The 21,992-nt window shown below is 37.9% G+C and overlaps 2 protein-coding genes across 2 annotated transcripts; one reads left to right on the top strand and one right to left on the bottom strand.

Moving 5' to 3' along the window:
• The first annotated feature begins 4,960 nt into the window (after positions 1–4,960).
• Positions 4,961–12,630, top strand: LOC122005289. Its single transcript, XM_042560276.1, has 3 exons — positions 4,961–5,503; positions 6,106–7,606; positions 10,987–12,630. The coding sequence occupies exons 1-3, from the start codon at positions 5,071–5,073 to the stop codon at positions 12,368–12,370; spliced, it is 3,318 nt and encodes a 1,105-aa protein (XP_042416210.1). The 5' UTR covers positions 4,961–5,070; the 3' UTR covers positions 12,371–12,630.
• A 1,701-nt stretch (positions 12,631–14,331) lies between these two features.
• On the bottom strand, positions 14,332–15,263 carry LOC122003564 (predicted GPI-anchored protein 58). Its single transcript, XM_042558660.1, has 2 exons — positions 14,707–15,263; positions 14,332–14,609 (listed from the first exon to the last, which is right to left on the bottom strand). The coding sequence occupies exons 1-2, from the start codon at positions 15,079–15,081 to the stop codon at positions 14,502–14,504; spliced, it is 483 nt and encodes a 160-aa protein (XP_042414594.1). The 5' UTR covers positions 15,082–15,263; the 3' UTR covers positions 14,332–14,501.
• Between the last annotated feature and the right edge of the window lie 6,729 nt (positions 15,264–21,992).

The following is a 21,992-nucleotide window of genomic DNA, read 5'->3' on the forward strand; positions in this document are numbered from 1 at the left end:
GTCGAGCGGCGACCTTAAACCTTTGTCGCCATCAACAGTCAAGCGATGACCTTAAACCCTTGTCGTCATCAACGGTTGAGCGACGACCTTAAACTCTTGTCTCCTTCAACAGTCGAGCGGTAACCTTAAACCCTTGTCTCTATCAACGGTCGAGCGGAAACTTTAAACCCTTGTCTCCGTCAACGGTCGAGTAGTGACCTTAAACTCTTGTCTCCGTCAACGGGCGAGTGGCGACCTTAAACTCTGGTCGCCATCAATGGTTAAATGGCGACCTTAAACCCTAGTCTTCACTAACGGTCGAGCGACGACCTTAAACCCTTGTCACCATTAACGGTCGAGTGACGACCTTAAATTCGGAACTGATCGATCGACTATGAAAACAGATAGCCCGTTGTCGATCGAAAGATCACGAAGCCACACTTGGGGGTATAAGCAACTCAGTTTCACTCGAGTTTGCGTGGCAACGCATGAACTAAATGCAAGTTGAAACCGAAAAGGTCGAACGATGAGAAAAGGACAAAAGAAAATAATGCCAGATGAACGATCATTTATTGATACTTCAAAAAACTACAAAAGCAAAACTCTCATAGGCTCACTCCAAAAAATCCAAAACATCATCAGGCAGTGACTCAGTCAGTTTGTCTCGACTAATGACCATGCTTGTCAGAATGGACGGGAGATAGTCTCTTTCCTTCAGTTGATTGAGCGTCCCGTCGATAGCAAGGTCGAATAGACGGAGTGCCTGATCGGTGACCTTGTCATTAAAAGTGTCTGAGCAGATGTAGGCCTACTTCATGAGATCGAACCTGCTCGACTCAGCTCCCTAATAAGTCTCTAAGGCTGCTCGAGAGGCCTTCAACTCTTCCTTTAACTTGGCCAGCGCTTTATCTTGGTATCGAATTAGGTCTTTGTTGTAGACTGATTGGCTAACCTACCCTCCCGTTCGACGTCCAGAGACGCTTCTGTATCCTTCAGTTTCTGAGCCAACACACCAAAACTCCTTGTTTTTGATATCCAAGTCCTCGATGGCCCGGAGTTTCCTGGTGTTGGCCAAGTTGAGCTTGGACTTGAAGGATCTGACCTATTTATCCAGCCGAGCCAATTGTGCAGCCTGCTCGGTGCCTTTGCTCTTCTCCGCCTCCAACTGCTCGGAGCTCTTACTCAGGTCGACTCTTAGTTGAGTCATCTCAGCACTCATCTGCTCCAGCTGTGCCTGGGAAGCAGACGATTGGCCACTCGGTGCACGCAGCTGCTTGACTTCCTACTTTAAAAATGCGACCCTTTGGCACATGGCCAGACTCTCTATCCAATACTGCAAGGAACCCAGAAAAGTATTAGAGCCAAGAGGAAATAGATCAATACAAGTAAAATGTTCCCCCAGTGAACATCTGGTTATGACTATCGGTGATTGCTCCCAGAGGTATGACTGTCGCACGAGCCCTAGCGTCGACCCATATCTGGACGAGCGACCTCTAGATAATTATTTGGTGCTCAGGAGATTGGGATTCGTCATTGTCTGAGGCATGCTACTCATCCGTAGGCAGATGAATGACTGTTGTTATGTGGCATCGACCGCTCGGAGTGGGCGAGGGCTGATGTTGCTCTGCCAGCCGAATGAGGCGATGACACCAGTTGAATGCGGGACACTTGTGCCATGGGCAAAGGGAGTGGCATGAAGGCGACCAGTGGTGCAGCTATTAATCTCCCGGGCAGACTGAACAGTGATGATGTCCGGTCGAAAGATATAGAGCCTGGGAGAACAGTGACTCCCTGATCGAGAGCAGGCGCGGAGGTTTCTCCCAGCTCGGAAGGGGGATGAGAGACGATCGGTGTTGGAGTATGCAAGGTGGAAGTCGCAGACCAAGAGGAACCCCCTTCCACTTGCCGCCTCTTGCGGTGTCGCAGGGGCTCATTGGAAGTCACCAACTCCAAAGCGACTGCTATCGGGACCATGGAGGGTTGTTCGGGCAAAAGATTCGTTGTTGCAGCTACCGCATCGCTCGCAACTAGTCGACTTCCTCTAGCACCGCTCCCTATCACTTGAGTTCCCTCCTCCTCACCGAGCCGATCCTCGTTGGAACCGACCGGCTGCAGACCGCGGCTCTCCAGCTTGGCCACGACCACAACGTTGATGTCTACGTTCGCAAGCTTACACTTTCCGGCCAGACATGCTCACAACATGATTCGAGTTGCACAGAAGGAAGAAAAATCAGTTAGATTCAAAGGTTGAGGGAAAGAAAGAGCATACCTAGGCTGGATGGAAGCCTTGTGCATATTGGGCTCAGGCAGAACACGTAGAGGACGCCCTCCAGCAACAACTTATGGATATGGTATTTTTGACCGGCCAAGTTGGAAGTTGCATGGAGGTAGTCCGATCGACTCTTGTATTTGTTGAGCTTGGGAGGATGCGACACCTCTAATTGCCAGTTGGTCGAAAAGTCCGGCCGCCCAAGAAAGCGAACAGAAAAATAGTAGTCATTCCAATGTTTATTGGAGGACGATATCTTGTCAAAGAAGACTAGGCCCACTCGGGCTTGGAAGAGAAAAGTCTCCTGGTAAGACAATTTGGGATAATAGAAATAGTGGAAGAGCCGAGAAGTAAAAGGAATGTTGTGCAGGCGGAACAGAATGATGACCCCACACAGCAGCCGAAAGGAGTTCGACACTAGTTGATGGAGAGAAATACGAAAATATTTACAAACGACAGAGAAGAAAGGGTGGATCGGAAACCGCAGACCGACGGTAAATTGATCCCTAAAGAAGCATACAAAATCTGGAGGCGGCTCTTTCGGGTGGTCAAAAGCCGAAGGAAGACCAATTTGATAATTAGAGGGAATTTCAAAGGCAGCTCTCAAACTCTCAGTATCACCTCTGTCAAACCTAGACTCGATGGATGTGTACCAGAGTCCAGAGACGGAGACAGGAGGTTGAAGGGGAGGCTTGTGTTGGGGAGGTTATAGTCGTTGAAGACATATCTTCTTGTCCAATCAGTCAGACTTGCAGCCTCATTCGACTAGATTTGAAGGGGAGGCTTGTGATGCGGCAGAAAGGAGGTGCCCACCTAGCACGGGTCAACACCCATGGTGGAGGTCAAAGTCAAAACGGTCAACATCAAGGCTTAGAGGCTCAACCGCGTCGCCTGAGCGAGAGGGGGCTATATAGGCCGATCGGAGGAACCGTTGTTCGGTCGGCCGTCTGGATAAAACAACGTCTGGTCAGCCCGATCGGCAGGAGATTGGGTCGAGCGAGCCACTCGTCCTACTCGAGGTATGTCGTTGACAGTGTAATAAACCGATATAATAAAAGAAGAAAAGACGGATATTTAATAAGAGGAAGAGAAAATAAAAGAGAACGCTCCATCTATCATTAAATGCGGAGAAGGCAATACAAAGATATCTTGTGTCTGCAATTAATATCACTAAACAAAGGCATATGAAGGGTCACTAAAACAGGTATAAAAAAAATATACTATGTATGAAGAAAGGAAAGGATTCATCTTTGTCCCTATTATTTTCGATCCCTCTTCTTCTGTTTCTAAGGTGGTGTTTGGTTAAATGATAGGAATGACTATGTGTATAAGTTTGATAGTAAGGTAGAATGAGAATGAAACCTACCTAATTATATAGGTTTGGTTGATTCCCATAAATTTAGAAATCATTCCTAAATTGTCATTCCCAAACTCATAATTCAAAAACTATCTTTTACTATCATTCCATTATCTCATTCCCAAACCCATCAACTTGAGCGTCGAAGGACCAACACTAGAGACTCCTCCCCTGATTTGATTTGTTTTGTAAATAGGAGCGAAGTCTTCATTTAATTTGTAGAACTGATATATTTCTAGCTTTTCAACTTCCCGTCTTTAAATACTAATATTAAAAATTTCATAAATATATCGGCATATGTACGGTATAATGTTATTTTTTATATTTACTTTCTAGAAGGGAGGTTCAAAAGCTGCCTTGGGCGGATGGATGGTGATCCTGTTGTTTACTTGGGCGGATGGCTTTGAAAGGGTGGAAGATTAGGTGAACCAAAATGCACTTTCATCTCCCATGCTACACAAATACGATCTCTCCAGTTTCATGGTGTGAAGAATCTTCCTCAGCCCTCACAAACACAACCGATTTTTCTGTTGTTCAACTTCTATTTTCAGGAATCCCTTCCAGTTCAAGTTCTGCTTCCTTCGATGAAGCGCCTTGACAAACTTTTAAGTTTGTATTTTTACAAGTAAATTTTAAAAATGAAGATAATTCTTACAGCCGCATTTTTCTCTTTATTTTCTTTGATAAAAAAAAATTTAAAGAAAAAGACAAACAATATTTTTAATAGTATTTCAGTGTTAGGAGCTCAAGTTAGACAAATAAAATAAAAAATTATAAATTTATTATATATATAAAATATATTTTTAATATTTTTTCTTTTTCTTTCATGAAAAATTTAAATAAAAAATATTCTGTTTTCTTTTAGTGATGGCCCACTTAAAATTATAAAATTTCTAAAAGACTAACGTAATTTTTAAATTTTACCTTACTCTTTATATTGTAATTAAACCCTTGCTGAATTCTTTTTAAAAAAATTATTTTTTAGTAAAAGAAATAATAAATCTAGTTCATCGGTCATTAGGATAAATAAGAAATAGTCACGATAAACGACCAAAAAATATGACATCTTTTAATTACGTACCTTATTTAAAAAAAAAATTATAAATTTACCATATCTAAGCTTTGGTGAACAACAACAACAACATCATCATCGTTGATATTAGGATGTATGTCACAGATTTTAGGATTTATGTTTCAGTGGTTCTGATAAAATTAGCATTAAAAATATTTATAAAATTTCTTTTTTCTCGATAATTGGATTGGTTCAAATTATTACAACATCACGTGAGAGACACGTGACATATGTTCGAGCTTCCAATCGAGGGTTTTGCAGATTTCAAGTTAAAAACCCTCTTCTGGTTCTCAGCCGATCCAGTGCCTGGCTGCAGCTCTGCCTCTGCGGCCGCCGGACTACTGCAGTTAGCTGGCGGCGCACAAGCCGAGCCTTAATCCTTCCGTTATATCAATGAACACCCGGATTTTTCGATTTGTATCCCCCGTTCATTTCTACTCGCCTTCTCCTCTCTCCCCTCTTCGTGTTTCCCTCCTCCTCATCCACTCGGTCGCCGGCGGCGCAGCGCTTCCGCGGAGGCCGGACCTCCCTCCGCGACTGCCTCGAGCTTTCTGTCCTACCCATTCTTTTTCGTCTTCCTCGAAGAAGCATCACGAGGAGGATGGCAGGGACGTGAAGGTCGCGGTTTGGTGGGACTTCGAGAACTGCAGCATACCTGCTGGCGTCAATGTTTTCCTGGTGGCGCAGCGGATCACTTCGGCGCTGCGTTCCAATGGAATCAAGGGTCCGGTCACTATTACTGCATTCGGTGACGCTTTGCAGCTCTCGCGGACCTCTCAGGAAGCTCTCACCTCCACTGGGGTCTGTCTCACCCATGTTCCGCGTGGTTGGTTCATTTTCTTTGCTCATATTTGGTTTCTGCAATCAAGTTTTCTCTTTACTATTGCCTATGAGTTTTGTCTTAGCGTTGGTTCTGGTTTTCATAGCTGGAGAGCTCTAATTGTTTTTGAAGGATGAATTTTATCAGGTGTCGCTTATTTATTGAAGTTATTGTGTTCAAGGATAAAATGCTTTTGGAGCATAAGTGGTATACAAGAAAATTACAGCTCAAGCATGGGAATGTTACTCCTATTAGTTAGACTTTTTATTCTATTTCTTGAAAAAATTTGTTAATTCTAAAGCCTAAGAACGGCTTGTAAACCTACTTGTTTTTCCTTCCCGTTTAAAATTTATGATTTTAGACAAAATGTACTCAGTTAGTCATATGCAAAAGGCTTGGATTGTTTAGTTTTCTTATATTTTTTCTGCAAAAATTCTAAGCTGATCGTGAATTTTCATCTAATTGTTTTTGTAGTAGTTGTCTAATATCTTTAGTGCATTGATGAAGTTGAACTATCAGTTAAGATAATTTTTTTTTGTCAACCTTGTCTATTAGATTTCATAAATATATCTTTAGTGTGTTAAAAATCTAGAACTTTTGTTTCATAGGCGGGAAAAACAGCTCAGATAAGTCCTTTATGGCCGATCTTGTCTATTGGATTTCACAAAACCCACCTCCTGTTCATTTCTTTTTGATATCTGGTGACAAGGATTTTGCAAACATCCTCCATCGCTTAAGGATGAGCAACTATAACATACTGCTTGCCAGCAGGGAATCTACCCCGGCTGTTCTCTGCAGTGCTGCCACCATGATGTGGTCCTGGGCTTGTTTAGTTAAGGGAAATAATGCAACTGCCAAGCATTTCAACCACCCACCAGACGGTTTATATGGTTCTTGGTATGGACATCACAAAAATGCCTTGGATGATCCTTTCTCTGAAATGGAACAAGCTAATGGAAAAGGCGAGGAATCTGTGGAACTAAGTGCTGAAAGTAAGCCTCGCCCAATTCCGAAGGTTTTTGTCAATGCAATCCGGCAAATTCTGCACTCATATCCTGAAGGGATCAATATGTCAGATTTACGAAATGAGCTCAAAAGGATTAATGTGAATGTAGATAGGGATTTCTTTGGTTATAAGAAGTTTTCCCACATTCTCACATCAATGCCAAGCATTTTGAAGTTCATACCCAGTACAAGTCTTGAAGGTCAACCGCTTGTGGTCAGTAGGCATTTTAAAGCAGCAGATTCGTCTCCAATGCGATCTAAAACTACGCAGGATTTTGATCAGAGTGTTGGAGAGGTGAGCCATACTCCAAAACAGGATGGGAAGTCAATCTCTGTGGCTCCAAACAATGATGTGGGTCATACACCCCTTACACCCGATAGTCCTGCTAACCAGGAAGAGATTGACTCAGATAATAATAAGAGGTCCTCCCGTACCCATAGGCAGTATGGTGTGAATGAGGGGGGAGTATTTCAAAATTTTAAGAGATATTTTTTCAGGTTTCAGCAACTCAAGGAGCCATCTTCTTTGTGTGCTAAAGAGAATAATGCTGAAGCCAATCATGATGTTTCCACTTCCAAGCAAAGAAAAAACATATTTGAAAGCAGATTTCTGCAAAGGATCTGGGTACTTATGAATCATCCTAGTACTAATCTTCCAGCTGGGAGAATTGCTAGCATTTCTGGTCTGGATTCTACCTCTAATAAGGATTCTGGTGAGGCAGAACCAACCTGTGATGTAATTGAGAAATTAAAATGTGAAGACAAGAAGACAAACTGGAAGAATAAGTTTAGTCCTAGCAAAATTTTTAGGGAAGTTAGTGAATCACCTGAAACTGATAAGACTACTGGTCATTCTGACATGCAAACCTTTCATCCCGAGACAAAACAGAACTTCTTCAAGAGAATTGCAGGATGGTGGTCTAAGAAATCTGAGAAAGACCAGGAAGCTGTTCTTGAACCAGGAAAGGAGGTTATCAATAAGTGTACAATTGTCAATCAGACACCACCTCTTGATGTTTTCTCAAAAGGATACTTTTGGGATGCTCTAGAGTCATTTTTACTCACTTCAAAGGGAGCTGAGCTTATCTCAAAATCAAGAACAAGGCAAGTCTACGTTGTTTATTTCATTTTCTTATATAGAAGCACATTCATTGTTAGAAAGCTATTCAAATTTCATTATTACTATTTTTCCATTATAATGTCTGAATGCATTGTTTGTACAATTTTTGCTCGTTCACAGTTGTTTAACCTCTATCAGATGTAGAGATACATAGATTGTTTCACTTCTTGCCAATCAGAAGCATAGATAACTTCTACTCCAAAAAATTTCACTTCTTGATGCCAAACTACACATAAACTTCCAAGATGTATTCCAATATCACTATGCCAAGCTTCAAGGATGTACTAATGATCTTTGTTGTAGTTTGAGCCACAATGAGTGGTCATTTGACAACATTGTTTTGAGACTCAATGCTTTTTGTTTAACTGCATAAATTGTCTTTTCGATTTTGTAGATTCTAGTGTTTCCCGAAGCAACAAAATTTGGATGCTGTTCCATATAAAACCTGCTCAAAAAGTGATTAAGAAAGACCTTTGACATTGATTTGAAACGTCTCCCAACTTTAAGTAACAGCTAAGGAAATTGGATGGTGATGAAATTGAGATGAGCAACTGGGGATGGCATTTCAAAGCTGTTTTAGTGCAATCAACAGGACTTATATCAATCAATTTTTCCATCCAAAACTACTTAACTATTCAAATGGACTGCACAACAACCTTTGTGTAGTCCCCTAGAAAATCCACTTTATACAGTTGTATATATCGTCCAAATGGAGGCCTTTAAATCTATTCTTAAATATATCAAGACTACTAGAATAGGTTTTTTGTAGGTAAACCTATGGCACTGAGAATAATCACTAATAAATAGATGAATGAAAAATGTCATTACTAGAGTGAAGACATTCTGAACGTTAGAATGAACCAGATCATTGAGAAGAATAACTGTGTTCACAGTACCAGAAGTCAAACACAGAAGGCGATCTTTGTCAATCTTACACAGGCATTTGGCAGAAGTCAAGATGAAGAATGTAAAACATCTTTTGACTATCAATCAAATGAGATGAGTCACCATCATCTGGTAATTCCTAATCTTGGATCTTAATCTCAAAGCTACTACAGAGGAAGTATTGATGGTAAATACAGACAACCTTAAAATTGTTTATACGTGACTGAATTAACACTAATGGCCAAGAATGTTGAATCAGATTTAATGATAAAGTGAGAATGACATCTGGAGTTGTTCGCATTTCTATCCTGTTTGATGGATATTCAGTGCGACTACATTCTATATAAGATGAAAATGGATTCCAGCCTATTCTATAACCACATACATCATTTTCACAACCTCGTCAACAATATAAGGAACAATTTCAAATGAAGATGTGCATGCTGCAGATGCATGAGCTAAGTGCAGAGGCCTACATATTGGAGGGAGTTGTTTTTTGTGACATTTCCAAATGTGGTTGAACAACATTGTGATAATTATCAAGACTGGACAACAATTTTTCCATCTTGAATTCTTTAAGTTGGCACTTCAGAATTTTAGGATAAAATAAAATAAGGTGATTAAGCTTTTAAAAGGTGTTTTAGGTGGCAAGCAATTGACTCACTGCATAGCACATATGTTATGTTGTTGATTTTGAAAATGGATTAAAATAATTGAATTTATAATAAAAATGTTTAACATATATATTTAATGAAGAACATTAATTATTCAAAACAAGTTCATGAATAAGCAAATAGTTGGATAGAGAGTCTTTCATGATGAGTTGGTTAAGCAAATGTAGAGTTGGGAGATGCGGACAAGGGAGTGTGCTGCAATGAGGAGAGGGTGGAGTACTGCACAAGGAGTATGCTATGCTGCCTTGCTGCCGTGAGAAGGATAGACATAGAATTACCAAGTAAAGATAGTGTTTAATTATGGACAAGATATTACAAATCATGTGTATTTAAACATCGAAGCTTCACATTGTATTAGTAACTAGTAATGTGTAAGTAGACCCATTTATTTCTCACATGAATCATTAGCAATATCATTTTTTAATAATGATTGCTTTTACGGTCACACATTCTACCATGTGTCTCCTATTGACTGTACAAATTATTCAGTCCCATGTTTTACATTTTGTTTAGAAAAAACAAAAAATCTAGTAAAGGTGTTAATTGATTTCAATAGTACTCATGTAGTCCTGCATAGAGCTCCATGGATGGATGAGATCCATGTAGTTGGGATAGACACGGTTGATGACACCAGCTTTACAGATGAATATAAAATTTTCCTTTTCATGCAAGGATACATTGATAATACAACTAAATAATCAGTTGGCTAGCATATCTTCAATCTATGAATGAAGGCACGGACTGTTTAGGGTACCTATAAGTTTCACATAATAGGTATCTGTCAGTTGGCTTTTGGAGTAATTTAAGAATTTATGTAACATTATAGTATTTGCTCAATAGAATATTGATTTTGGAGTTTCATCTTTTCCATCATGGGGATTTTGGTTTTATTGGTTATGTTTGTTAAATATGCTTATTTAGCAAGCCTTTGCTTTTCAGGATTAAGATTATGGAACCATTTATTTTTGTACTGTGTTCCCGTGATTTGATCAAATCCAAACCCAGTCTTTGGGAGCTTTATGTTTGAATTGTTAGATTGTTGATCTAAGTCATTATGGTTGTGGATTGAGGTCATGATATTCTTGTTGGCATATTTCTTAAAATGGAAGCCTCTATAGAAGTTCTGAATTGGCTTACAACATTAGTTACTTGATGGTTTTTGAAGCACTAAAGGTTCTAACAAGTTTATATGGATTTTAGAAAATTTTGGCAGTTTAGTGAGCTTTAATAAGCGTTTCTATTTTGTCCTAAATTATCATCCAAACCATCAGATTTATCATATCTAACCTTGATGAAATAAAATTTTACAAATTCTTTTATTCTACTTTGTATTTTGTCAAACCAGTGACTCTTTAACCTTTTAACAATACTGAATTTTTCATCTTATCACACTAAAATCATCTCATAAACAACAATTTCATGACTGCCTAGGACTGCTAGAACCACTTAGAGGGAAAGCAAATAAAATAGCACCACACAGGCTAGTACCATTATTTTATTGCTCATACCATTCTGGAATCTATAATCTTGCAATTCTGGAAACCTGAGGCTGGTCTATGTTTTCTAGTCCCCCTCCCCTTCCATATTTCATACTTCGTATTAGTTTCAAGAAAGAACGATTCTGCTAACTTTTTATATTTTTAGGGAAATACTGTGGCATTCATACTTGTACAGGACTTGGGGATAATTCTAACATTTCTTTGTAACAATCTTCTAAAGCCCATATAAATCTTCTGGAGAGTATTTAGTAAATTAATCTGTCATATTGAATCTTTATTTGGCTATGGCGTTATTGTTTAATTCAGGGACCAAGTGGTACATGGGTTACAGAAGGAAGGTCCTTGGGTCCTTAAAGATCTCTCAAAAGCCCAACTTCTTGATCTGGTAAATTTGATGATTACCGAGAAGAAATGGATCAACGTGTCAATTTTTCAGACGTTCCCTTTTAAGCTTACCTTTAATGAACAGAAGTGTGTCACGTCACATTCCTATAATTCTAATGGTTTAAGTTCTCTTTTCACTGCAAAAATATCAAAAGCTAGCACACAGAGACAGCCTGAGCAGAAAACATCTGATCATAAGTCTGGTTTGATGGGGAGTTCATTTACTGAAACTACGTCTGCTAATCAACCTCAAAACTTCGTTGAGTTCAAAGCTTGGTTTCAGAAAGCCTATAGAAGTAAGGAGGACCTACAACCTGAAGATTTAGAAAAGATGTTTGAGAGCATATTCAGCATAAAAGTTGTTCCTTCCTCCTATGGATATCCAGATCTGCAGAGTTTGATTGCAGCTTGTTTAAGTGATGACAATCATAAGAAAACAAAATCATCTCCTAGTCGAGAAAAAATACTATCTGATTGCAGAAAGCTCTTGATTGAGCTTTTTGATGAATATCCTGATGGTTTCCTCATGAGCACATTCAAACCAGCTTTTCTACAGAAGTATAGTTATGTTTTGAGTTGTCAAACACTTGGCTATCCCAAGCTTGCTTCATTGTTAGAGATAATGCCTGGGGTGAGGATAGAATCCAATTTTGTACTCCCTGCTGAAAGATTCCTCTCAGATTCCAGCTTTACAAATCAACCAACACAAGATGATAAAGTCGATACTAGTAACAGCACTGATCCGGAAACTGCTGCTGATGACTGTGCATGGGAGGAGCTGGGCCCTGTGCATGAGACAGTTGCATGCGGGGATCTTACTGCTGCTCCAATTAAGGATAAAGAGTTAACCTATGATGAAGCATCTCTTTCTGATGATGAATTTTCTGATCCAGAAGAGGTTAACACACCTCAATTGCAGGATCCTGAAGGGAAATCTGGAAGATGTAGGGAGGAAAGCTCTCTTATTCAAATTCTTGATTCATGGTATGGTAACAAGGAAGGTGGTGAGAAGTCACAAGCTCAGGGTTGTAAAGGAGTCAATCACAATGAACAAGCTAGAGCTAATCAGGAAGGTGGTCAAAGAGAAAGTAGCAAAGATGGTTGTGAAACAGAACAAGTTGGGGATGCTGCTGTCCTCGTGGATTGCTCTAAGGATAAACCCGAGAACCTGAATGATGTTAAGCCAAAATTACGATTCCGTAAAAGATTTAGTTTTGTTTCAGATTCAAAAGATGACAAGGAAAAGTTGGTTGATAGCATACTGGGTAGTCTGAAGAAATCTGGAAATTCAAAGTTAGCAAGTTAAAGAAGATTCATCTAGACAATAAACAGATCCAACATTCAGTGCTCACATTATTAACTCCGAGCCATGGATTTAGTTCGGCTATTGAGTATTTGGCTTGGACCTGTGCCATTCAATATCGGCCAATTATTTTGCTGCTTCTGGCACAATTTATAATTGTCAACAGATGAGAATGCCATACAGGTTCTTTTTATTGAATGTCATCTGAAGTTATTAATGTGAACCAAAGAATGAGCTTTATAGAGGAATTACTTGAACCGGCATCAAGTGTATTAACTTATATAGAGGTGTTTTTTTTTTGCATGACGGTCAATCTTTTTTCTTAGGACTTGAAATTATGGTTCATGGTAGTTAAGCCATACCAAATCTGTAATAGCATCAATCTAAGAAGCTATTTTTGCTGGATGAGATCAGCTAGTTTGATTAGGCTGATTGTGTTGAAATCCGGGTGTGCAAGTGCTGCTTTCGACAACGTTACCTACCATCTGTTGGCTTCATTGATTGTCCCTCCCATGGGATGTCTAGTTGATTAGAGGGATGGTAGACTTATTATAATGGGATAAGGGATTAATTTCTGATAGGCATATGTTCTCGGGAAAAAAAAACCCCTCTCATTTCCTATCTAATTTGGGTTACAAGTTTAATCTCTGTGATTTATCTTTGTTTACATAACTTGGGATAGACTATGATGGACGTTTGGGATGACTATAATTATTTTTTCATGTAATGTTGGTCTTATTGATGCTGTTTTAATTGATCCAATCCAGTCTGTTTAGAATCGAGTTAAACTGGGTTTGTGATAAGAACAAATAATGCTCTAAATTGTCGTGTGAGCAAATTGATAGCAAACTGGTCATTGATAAGTCGTTGGATCAGTAAAGAAAAACTTTCTGGATAGAATTCAATTATATGTTAAATATATTTGTGCAAGACGTAGACAGTAAACATGTAGATAAATGAATCCTTAGTTATGAAAATAAGATCAGATTATTAATCGACTGCAAAAAAACGAAAGGAATTTGAATACTTCTTTGGATGATTACCCTGTGTATTGAACAATAAAAAAAAGCTAAATAAAAAACTAATCAAATCAGTTGATTTTTTTTTTTATCAAAAATGAAATTTTAAAAGCCCAGATCAATTAATCATTTGACTTAAAATAAAAACACTCATTTTGTAAGTTCAAATAATTGAATTTAAGATAATAATATAAATTATTTTCATATTTTAACTTACCTAAAATATCTAAATAGATCCTAATACTTTTAAGTTTTTTCATTCAAAATTAGCATTCCCTACCAAGGCTATGTTCCGTTTTTTTATATCAGATATTAAATTGATAAAAATAAATTTCAGTAAATTATTATAACGGATTCTTTTATAAAAAATTAATTTAATATCATATTCAATTTTAATAAAAAAAATTTAAAAAATATATTTTCTAATATCAAAATATTTATAAAAATTTTTCTATTCGTAATATTATCAATTCTAAAATATGAAAGAATTTTAAAATTTTAATTAATTAATAAAAAAATTTCTAATAATATGTAAGTGAACATGTGATAAAAAGTGATTCGCTCGCCCCAACGTCCTCCCGTCAATCCGTCCCTAAGCCAACACGAAGGAGATAAATAATGGGTGGCTACTAACTATTAGTGCAAATGACCAAGACATGGAGGAGGAGCAACACCCTATGTTTTAACCATCACATCGCCCCGAAAGGACAATATGTAGGCGAACATGGATCTTTATCAATTCGGTTGATTTTAGATCAATTTCATATGATTTTTGATTACTGGCACACGACTGCATACAAAAATTGGTAGCTTAACTGTTGGAAATGGCTGAAATGCCACAAAAAACTATGGCATTTTCTCTCCGATCAAGTGGTCCAAGTAATTACGGCGACGATACTGCAGAACGACTGTGATTAATCCAACTTTGTAGGAACTAGGAAGAACTAAAGCAGAAGTAGCTTTGAATAATTCCAGTCGCACCAATAAAGCAGAATAAAAGCAACAAAAAAGGAGATTTAAAAGGAGGAAAAAAATAAAATAAAATAAAATAAAAAGAAACTACACAAGTTCCTGCTTTGCTCATGCGCTACGAAAAGCGGCCGGAGGAGTCGGCGTCAGCCCACGACCACGAGGGCAAGGCAAAGCGAAGCAAAGGCGGGAATGATGGACAGCATCAGCGACGGCACGCCCACTGCCTCGCACGACGACGCCATCCCCACCGCCTGCCCAACGCAATTTAACCTCTCAATCATCATCGTCGTCGTCTTTACTTTACGAACAAAAAAAAAAAAAAAAAGGAGAGCAAAGTTGCGCACGCACCGGCCGGTTCTGCGAACCCGGCGTCGGGAATGGCAGGATGGTGGCCGTATCGGTCTCTCCCACCGGAAGTGGCACCGCCGGGCTGCTGCTGATGAACGGGATCGAGCCTCCCGTCTCCGACGAAGGAGCGCTCGCCGGGGTCGATTTTTCCTTGGGCTCCAAAGGCCCCGAGTCCACCCACGGCGTCGGAGCAGGGCCGGAGGTCGTCGGAGCCCTTAGCACAGGAGGCGCCGCGACGTCGGCTCCGGAAGTGGGCGCCGGAGCAGGGAATGACGGGAAGTCCGGCGAGGATTCTGGGGCCAGCACAACGTCGGCTGCTTGAGAGGCTTGAAAGAGGAGGAAGAGAAGGTAGGGAACGGCGGCAATGAGCTCCATTCTGTGGACTGTGCGTCGACAGAGCAACCGAAGCTTAATTTGAAGCGAGAGCAGCGCTTTAGTGGCACGGCACCAGACTTTACAGTGAGGCAGCTTCAGTGGGGAACAGGACAGGCGAGGAGAGGGGCCAGGGCACGGGAGGCTTCGATAACCGAGCTGCTCTCTGTGGTAGAATTTCGATGGAGAGGAAAAGGTTGGAAAGGGCCAAAAGGACAGACTAATTGCGCAATGATTACTTTAATCATTCATTTAATTAGTCTAATAATTCGGAGAGATCGATCCCGGTTTGACTGCATAGCCAAAAGGTGAGGACTGGCACAGGAAGGCGTGCGAGATAGTAGGGTGTTTGTTTGTATTCGTGTGGAGTGAAGGGGGCGTCCATTTCCGTGTGTAGGGCAGTGAGTTCGAGGTGCCTTTCCTCGGGCCAAAGTATTAAATCGGGCCCGAAAGGCGAGCTTTATGACTCGAGGTCGGAGAAAGTAAAGTAACGTAGAGCGAGCAAGAGATTCGCCGATGCTGCGATCACGGTATGGATAAAATTCATTATATATATATCGGAGTGTTCTACTGCAGATAAAATGCCGCACGCCTATGCCCGCCGTAACGATCCGGTGCCTGGATTCAATCCGGACCTTAGGATTCAATTTTTATTTTTTTTAAATTAACATTTCTTTAAAGATGAACAATATATCCCCTAAACATCTAAAATTTTTAATTCTGAACATTATAACATTATAACTTAAGAAAGAAAATTTTATTAGTTTAAAGATATTATAATTTCATCCTTAAATTTTAAAATCTTAAACCCTAAATACATATAATATATCCTGTGAAGATTTAAAATTTATAATCCTGAACACAATAATTCAAAAGGAAAATATGAACTCTAAAGTAAAAATCTTATTGACTCAAATGCATTACAACTCAACTTCTAAAATCTTAAACCCTAAATATATATAATATATTCCAAAATAAAATAAAAAAAAACCGACTAAATGAATCTAGACGCTAGGATCAATGTCGCGCATAGTTGCGCAACGAAAGGTCCACAACAGAGCATACTTTGTAACCCTTATCCTGCATACTCATGGACGACTGAGTGTAAATCTAGACATCCAAAAATTCATCCAGATATCTCGATCCACAAAAGTGAATCAAACCGTTTGGACAAACTTCCAAATGTCTGGATTTACTTTCAATGACCTATCACCTATGAGTATGCAAAGTAAATTTCCTCTCTCTATATAATTTTAATATTCATCATCTTATGTTTTTCTGCTTAATACTATAAATCCCTAAATTACAATTACAAAATAAAATCTAGTTGATATTGTTGGTGCGGTTAGCACTAACGATTTAACCCAGGTTTTGATGAATGACAAATCAGGTTAAGTTAGTTTGTTGTTGTCTAACACTCTGATCGAGTGTGCAAGAGAAGTTCAGACAGGTCGACGGGTTGACCGGATGTCTGGCACGAAGCCCAGCTAGGTCGACGGACTGACCGGATAGCTGGCACGAAGTCCAAGCGGGTCGACGGGCTGACCGGACGCTTAGGCACAAAGTCCAGCTAGGTCGACGGGCTGACCGGATAGCTGGCACGAAGTCCAGACGGGTCGACGGGCTGACCGGACGTCTGACAGGTAAGTGAGGTAAGTCACTGGAGGGGAGTGACTGCGAGGACGCGTTCCTGGGAAGGGAACATTAGGCGTCGATCCGGCTTAGATCCATTTCGGATATCTAAGTCGAGATCGTGACTAGATTCCGGTCTCGGAAAGACTGAATCTAAGTCATACTCTTTTTGCTAATTCATACTCAATTTGCTTATCTATAAAACTGTGCTAACAATCTGTGTTGCAGTTTATATTTGCCTCGGACTAACCTTTTCTTGCAGGAGAAGGACTTTCTGGAGAAGAGGGGTCCGGGCGCCCGGAGGTGAATTTTATCCAAGCCGAGTCGTCGTCACGTGGAGTTCGCTGATTAGACCTGCCACGTCGCACCAGGGCGCCCGGAAGGGATCCAGGCGCCCGGAGTAGCATATAAAAGAAGCCCCAGGGGTGGAGCTTTAGCATTAATAAAAAACTCTTAGACTGCTTGCTCTGCTGCTCTGTGCTCCGACGACGCTAACGAAGCTCCGACAACGCGATCTTTTCTTTGTAGCTTTCCTTCTGTCGGTATAGCTTTGTGTTACTGTTTATTAGCATTTCTTGTACTACCTTTGTACTTATCATTCCGAATTGCTAGTAAATTGCCCAACGAAAGTACTCACGGAGTACGGGCCTTCGAGTAGGAGTCGTCACAGGCTCCGAACGAAGTAAAAAACACCGTGTTCACTTGTTTATTGTTTCTTTTATTCCGCTGCGCTTAACTCTCTTTAAAACTGTTTTTCGAATCGATATTCACCCCCCCTCTATCGACGTTTCACGATCCAACAAGTGGTATCAGAGCAGGTGCCGCTCTGATTTGGTGCAACCACCAATCAGACAAGGGTGAAAAATTAACCTTTATTTTTTTCGGTTTTTCGTATTTACGCTTAATTCCAATCTGGTATTATTACTACCTGTTTTGGAAAAAAAAAATTCGTTGCAATTAAATCTAAATTGGTGCAACACCAATTTAAATACTTCTATTAATTTTTCCCGCACTACTAATCCAAGACCAAGTCTTGGGATATTTTTCTGTCGTTGTTTACTTGTGTGCAGGATGTCTCAACTAGAAGGCTTCAGCATAGTACGTCCTCCTCTATTCAACGGGGATGACTTCTCGTACTGGAAGAAAAGAATGGAGGTGTACCTAAAGACGGACTACGATCAATGGTTCAGCGTCATAAAGGCCTACCGAGCTCCAGCCGACAACTCCGGAAATCCACTAGACACGGAACAGTGGACTCCGGACATGAGGAAAAAGGCGTCCACGGAAAACAAAGCAATCAACATGCTACACTGCGGTCTAACAAGAGAAGAGCTGAACCGGGTCGGACCGCATCAGAACGCTAAAGAATTATGGGACAAATTGATCAAGCTGCATGAAGGAACGAGCGACGCAAAGGTAACAAAAAGAGACTTACTTTTAAATAAAATATTTAATATAAAAATGTAGGAAGGGGAAACGGCAAGTCAACTGCACGCGAGGATCAAGGACATCCTCAACGGACTCCACGCGATAGGTCACCAGATGGAAAACAGAGATTTAATAAGGTACGCACTAAATGCTTTTCCACGTAATAGTTTGTGGGCATCGATCGTAGATGCCTACAAAATTTCTAAAAACTTATCTAAATTAAAGTTAGACGAGCTTTTTTGTGAGTTAGAACTGCATGAACAAACTAATGCTGGAGCCGAGAAAGGTGTTTCTTTATTTGCAGGCTCCTCCAAGGAAAAGAAGAGCAAGTCTGAATCTGAAGAAGATTTCGATCAAGATTCCGAAGATGAAGAATACCTGGTGAACTTGGTAAGAAAAATGTTCACTAGGAGAAAAAGAAGCTTCAGCAAGAAGGACCTTCAAAAGATCAGCTCTCCCGCGGAACAAAAGAACGTGACTTGCTTCGGATGCAATAAAAAGGGGCACTACAAGAGCGAATGCCCAAGACTGAAGTTCGACAAACCGAAGCCGACCAAAAAGAAGGCCCTCAAAGCAACGTGGGATGACTCCTCGGACGAATCGGAGGTAGAAGAGCAGAAAAACCAGAGCCACCTCGCGCTGATGGCCCGCGAAACTGAAACGGAAGACGAATCGGGAGATGAATCGAAAGACGGGTCCGAACCCGAATCGAGCCACGAGTCCGTACTCATTTCCGAAGGCCCGGATGAGGTATATTTTAATTTAAACAATTTTTTTTTAAAAATAATTTCCTACTTAAATAGTAAATTAGTTAAAATAGAAAATGAAAACAAATCACTCCTTGAGAAAAATCAAGACCTCAAGGAACAAATAAAAAATTCAAATCCAACTCAAGATCTAACACTTGAGGAGAATTCATCATTAAAATCAGAAATTAACAAGTTAAAAGAAATGCCAGAAAAATTCACTACAAGATCAAAAAATCTAGACTTAATCCTGAATAATCAAAAGGCGTGTTATAATAAAACCGGACTCGGATACAAGTCGAACTCAAATAAAACTTTTAAATCATTAATAACTCAATACAAATCAACTAATCAAGCTTGGGTTCCGAAAGCGTGTTTGACCACGCAAGTAGGACTTAATCAATATTATATACTCAAAGAAAAAATATATTATATAAACTCGAATAAACCAAATCAAAAATCAAAATACAAACCTAAATCAAAATTTAAACATTTTAAAACTCAACAAAATATAAATTATCACCAAGTTAATTATAACTATAAAAGAAATAGACACAAACCTAAAACGAAAATTTAAATTAAGGGTCAATAATTCAGGGGGAGGCTCCAGAATAGCTGGCACCTCCAAAACTAACTTACTCGACAGGGTAATCCAAATAAACTAACCCGACAGGGTAATTAAGATTAGTTAAAAAGGGACTCAGTTTAACTTGAATTATGGTACTGGTGAAGTTTTTTGATGATAGTACGTTGGGGAAGCTTGGGCATCGCATGTCTAGAAAGATATGGCTTCAATCTGGTGCATTTGGCCAAGTGAAACCGACCGAAGCTACCTTTAAACAGATCCTAACTAGTTAGACCAAGATTTAGTACTAAGCTCCGTGGATAGGACTATTCGGAAAACCTCGAAAGGTTGGTTACTTCTAATGACGTGAAGTGACTCACCAAGTTTAAAAGTTTATCCGAAGAATGCCTATTTGTAGAGACCAAAGCTAAACCTAAATCTAACACAAGTTAAACCAAACTCTATAATTAAATCTAATTCATCTCACAAAATTATAGCATACCCTGATTGATAATCTAGATCGGGTGAGATGAATAAGGATTAAATTAATTAATTTTCAAATTAAATTAAAATTAATTAAAATTAAATTTCAAATTTCAAATTAAAATTAAATTTCAAATTAAGTTAAATTTAATTAAAATTAAATTAACTATTTTAAGTTTAAAAATTATTTTAAAAATTAAATTAACTTTAAAAATTAAATTAACTTTAAAAATTAAATTAATTTTAAAATTATTTTAAAAAATTAAATTAACTTTAAAAATTAAATTAACTTGAAAAATTATTTAAAAATTATTTTAAATTTAAAAATTATTTTAACTTTAAAAATTATTTTAACTTTAAAAATTAAATTTAAAAAAAAACTATTTTTATTAAATTAACTTGAAAAATTATTTTAAATTTAAAAATTATTTTAAAAATTATTTTAACTTTAAAAATTGTTTTAAAAAATATTTTAACTTTAAAAATTATTTTAAAAATTAAATTAACCTTAAAAATTATTTTAAAAAATTATTTTAACTTTAAAAATTATTTTAAAAAATTATTTTAACTTTAAAAATTATTTTAAAAATTATTTTAACTTTAAAAATTATTTTGAAAATTATTATTTTAACTTTAAAAATTAAATTAACCTTAAAAATTATTTTAACTTTAAAAATTATTTTAAAAAAAATAAATTAACTTTAAAAATTATTTTTAAAATTAAATTAACTTTAAAAATTATTTTAACTTTAAAAATTATTTTAAAAATTAACTTAACTTTAAAAATTATCTTTAAAAAATTAAATTAACTTTAAAAAATTATTTTAACTTTAAAAATTAAATTTTTAAAAAAATTATTTTTATTAAATTAACTTTAAAAATTAAATTAACTTTAAAAATTATTTTAAAAATTAATTTAACTTTAAAAATTTATAATTTTAGAAGACTAACTTTAATTTCTACTCATTGTAAGAAATCAAGTGGATTTTGGACAGTGGTTGCTCCAAACACATGACTGGAGATTACATCAAGTTCACTCAACTCACTTACAAAAGCTTAGGAACAGTGCCTTTGGAAACAACGGCAAACTCAAGGTAATTGGGATAGGTAATATTGAATTAAAAATAGATTTTATAATTACAAATGTTCTACTTGTCGAGAATTTTAAATACAATCTCCTGAGTATAAGTCAATTGTGTGATACTAGGTATAAGGTTAAATTTCTATCCACAGAATGTTTAATCAAACATCTAGATAATCCTACTATAAGCTTAGAAGGTTTTAGAAAAGACAACATCTATGCTATCAACTTAACCACTTCTTCGATTAAGTGTTATTTAACACAAAAAGAAGAAATTTGGTTATGACATAGGAGAATGTCTCACACCAACTTTAGAAATATAAGTAAATTAAATGGACTAGTGAGAGGCTTACCAAAATTACCTAACCTAGATTCAACCATATGTAATGCTTGTCAACAAGGTAAACAAACAAAAGCCACTCACAAACCAACCAATCAGCCACAAACCAACTCAATATTAGAACTTCTACATTTAGACCTTTTTGACTCCCATGGAGTCAAATCCATAAATGGAAACTTATACTGTTTAGTAATAATAGATAATTATTCTAGGTTTACTTGGGTAAAATTCTTAAAACATAAAGACGAAACTTTTGAAATCTTTACAAACTTTTGCAAACAAATTGAAAACGGAAAAGATCATAAAATTAAAAGAATTAGGAGTGACAATGGGGGAGAATTTAAAAATCATAATTTTAACAAGTTCTGTCTTGAGAATGGCTACCCTCACGAATATTCGTGTCCTAAAACCCCCCAACAAAATGGAATTGTAGAAAGAAAAAATAGAACTTTACTAGAAGCCTCTAGAACTATGTTAAATGAATATAACTTACCTAAATATTTTTGGGCAGAAGCTGTTAGTACAGCCTACTATGTGCAAAATAGAACAACATTAAATAAAAGACATAATAAAACCTTCTTTGAAATATTTTATAACAAACAACCCAACATAAAATATTTTAAAGTATTTGGGTGTCCA

Source organism: Zingiber officinale, chromosome 7B (genome assembly GCF_018446385.1).
Source record: "Zingiber officinale cultivar Zhangliang chromosome 7B, Zo_v1.1, whole genome shotgun sequence".
NCBI lineage: Eukaryota > Viridiplantae > Streptophyta > Magnoliopsida > Zingiberales > Zingiberaceae > Zingiber > Zingiber officinale.

Bases quoted from the DNA above. Each gene is read 5' to 3' on its own strand.
- LOC122005289 (XM_042560276.1), top strand. From the start codon at position 5,071: ATGAACACCCGGATTTTTCGATTTGTATCCCCCGTTCATTTCTACTCG. The intron at 5,504-6,105 runs GTTGGTTCATTT...TTTGTTTCATAG, and splicing joins TCTCACCCATGTTCCGCGTG to GCGGGAAAAACAGCTCAGAT. The intron at 7,607-10,986 runs GCAAGTCTACGT...TGTTTAATTCAG, and splicing joins ATCTCAAAATCAAGAACAAG to GGACCAAGTGGTACATGGGT.
- LOC122003564 (XM_042558660.1), bottom strand. From the start codon at position 15,081: ATGGAGCTCATTGCCGCCGTTCCCTACCTTCTCTTCCTCCTCTTTCAA. The intron at 14,610-14,706 runs GTGCGTGCGCAA...TGCGTTGGGCAG, and splicing joins CGGGTTCGCAGAACCGGCCG to GCGGTGGGGATGGCGTCGTC.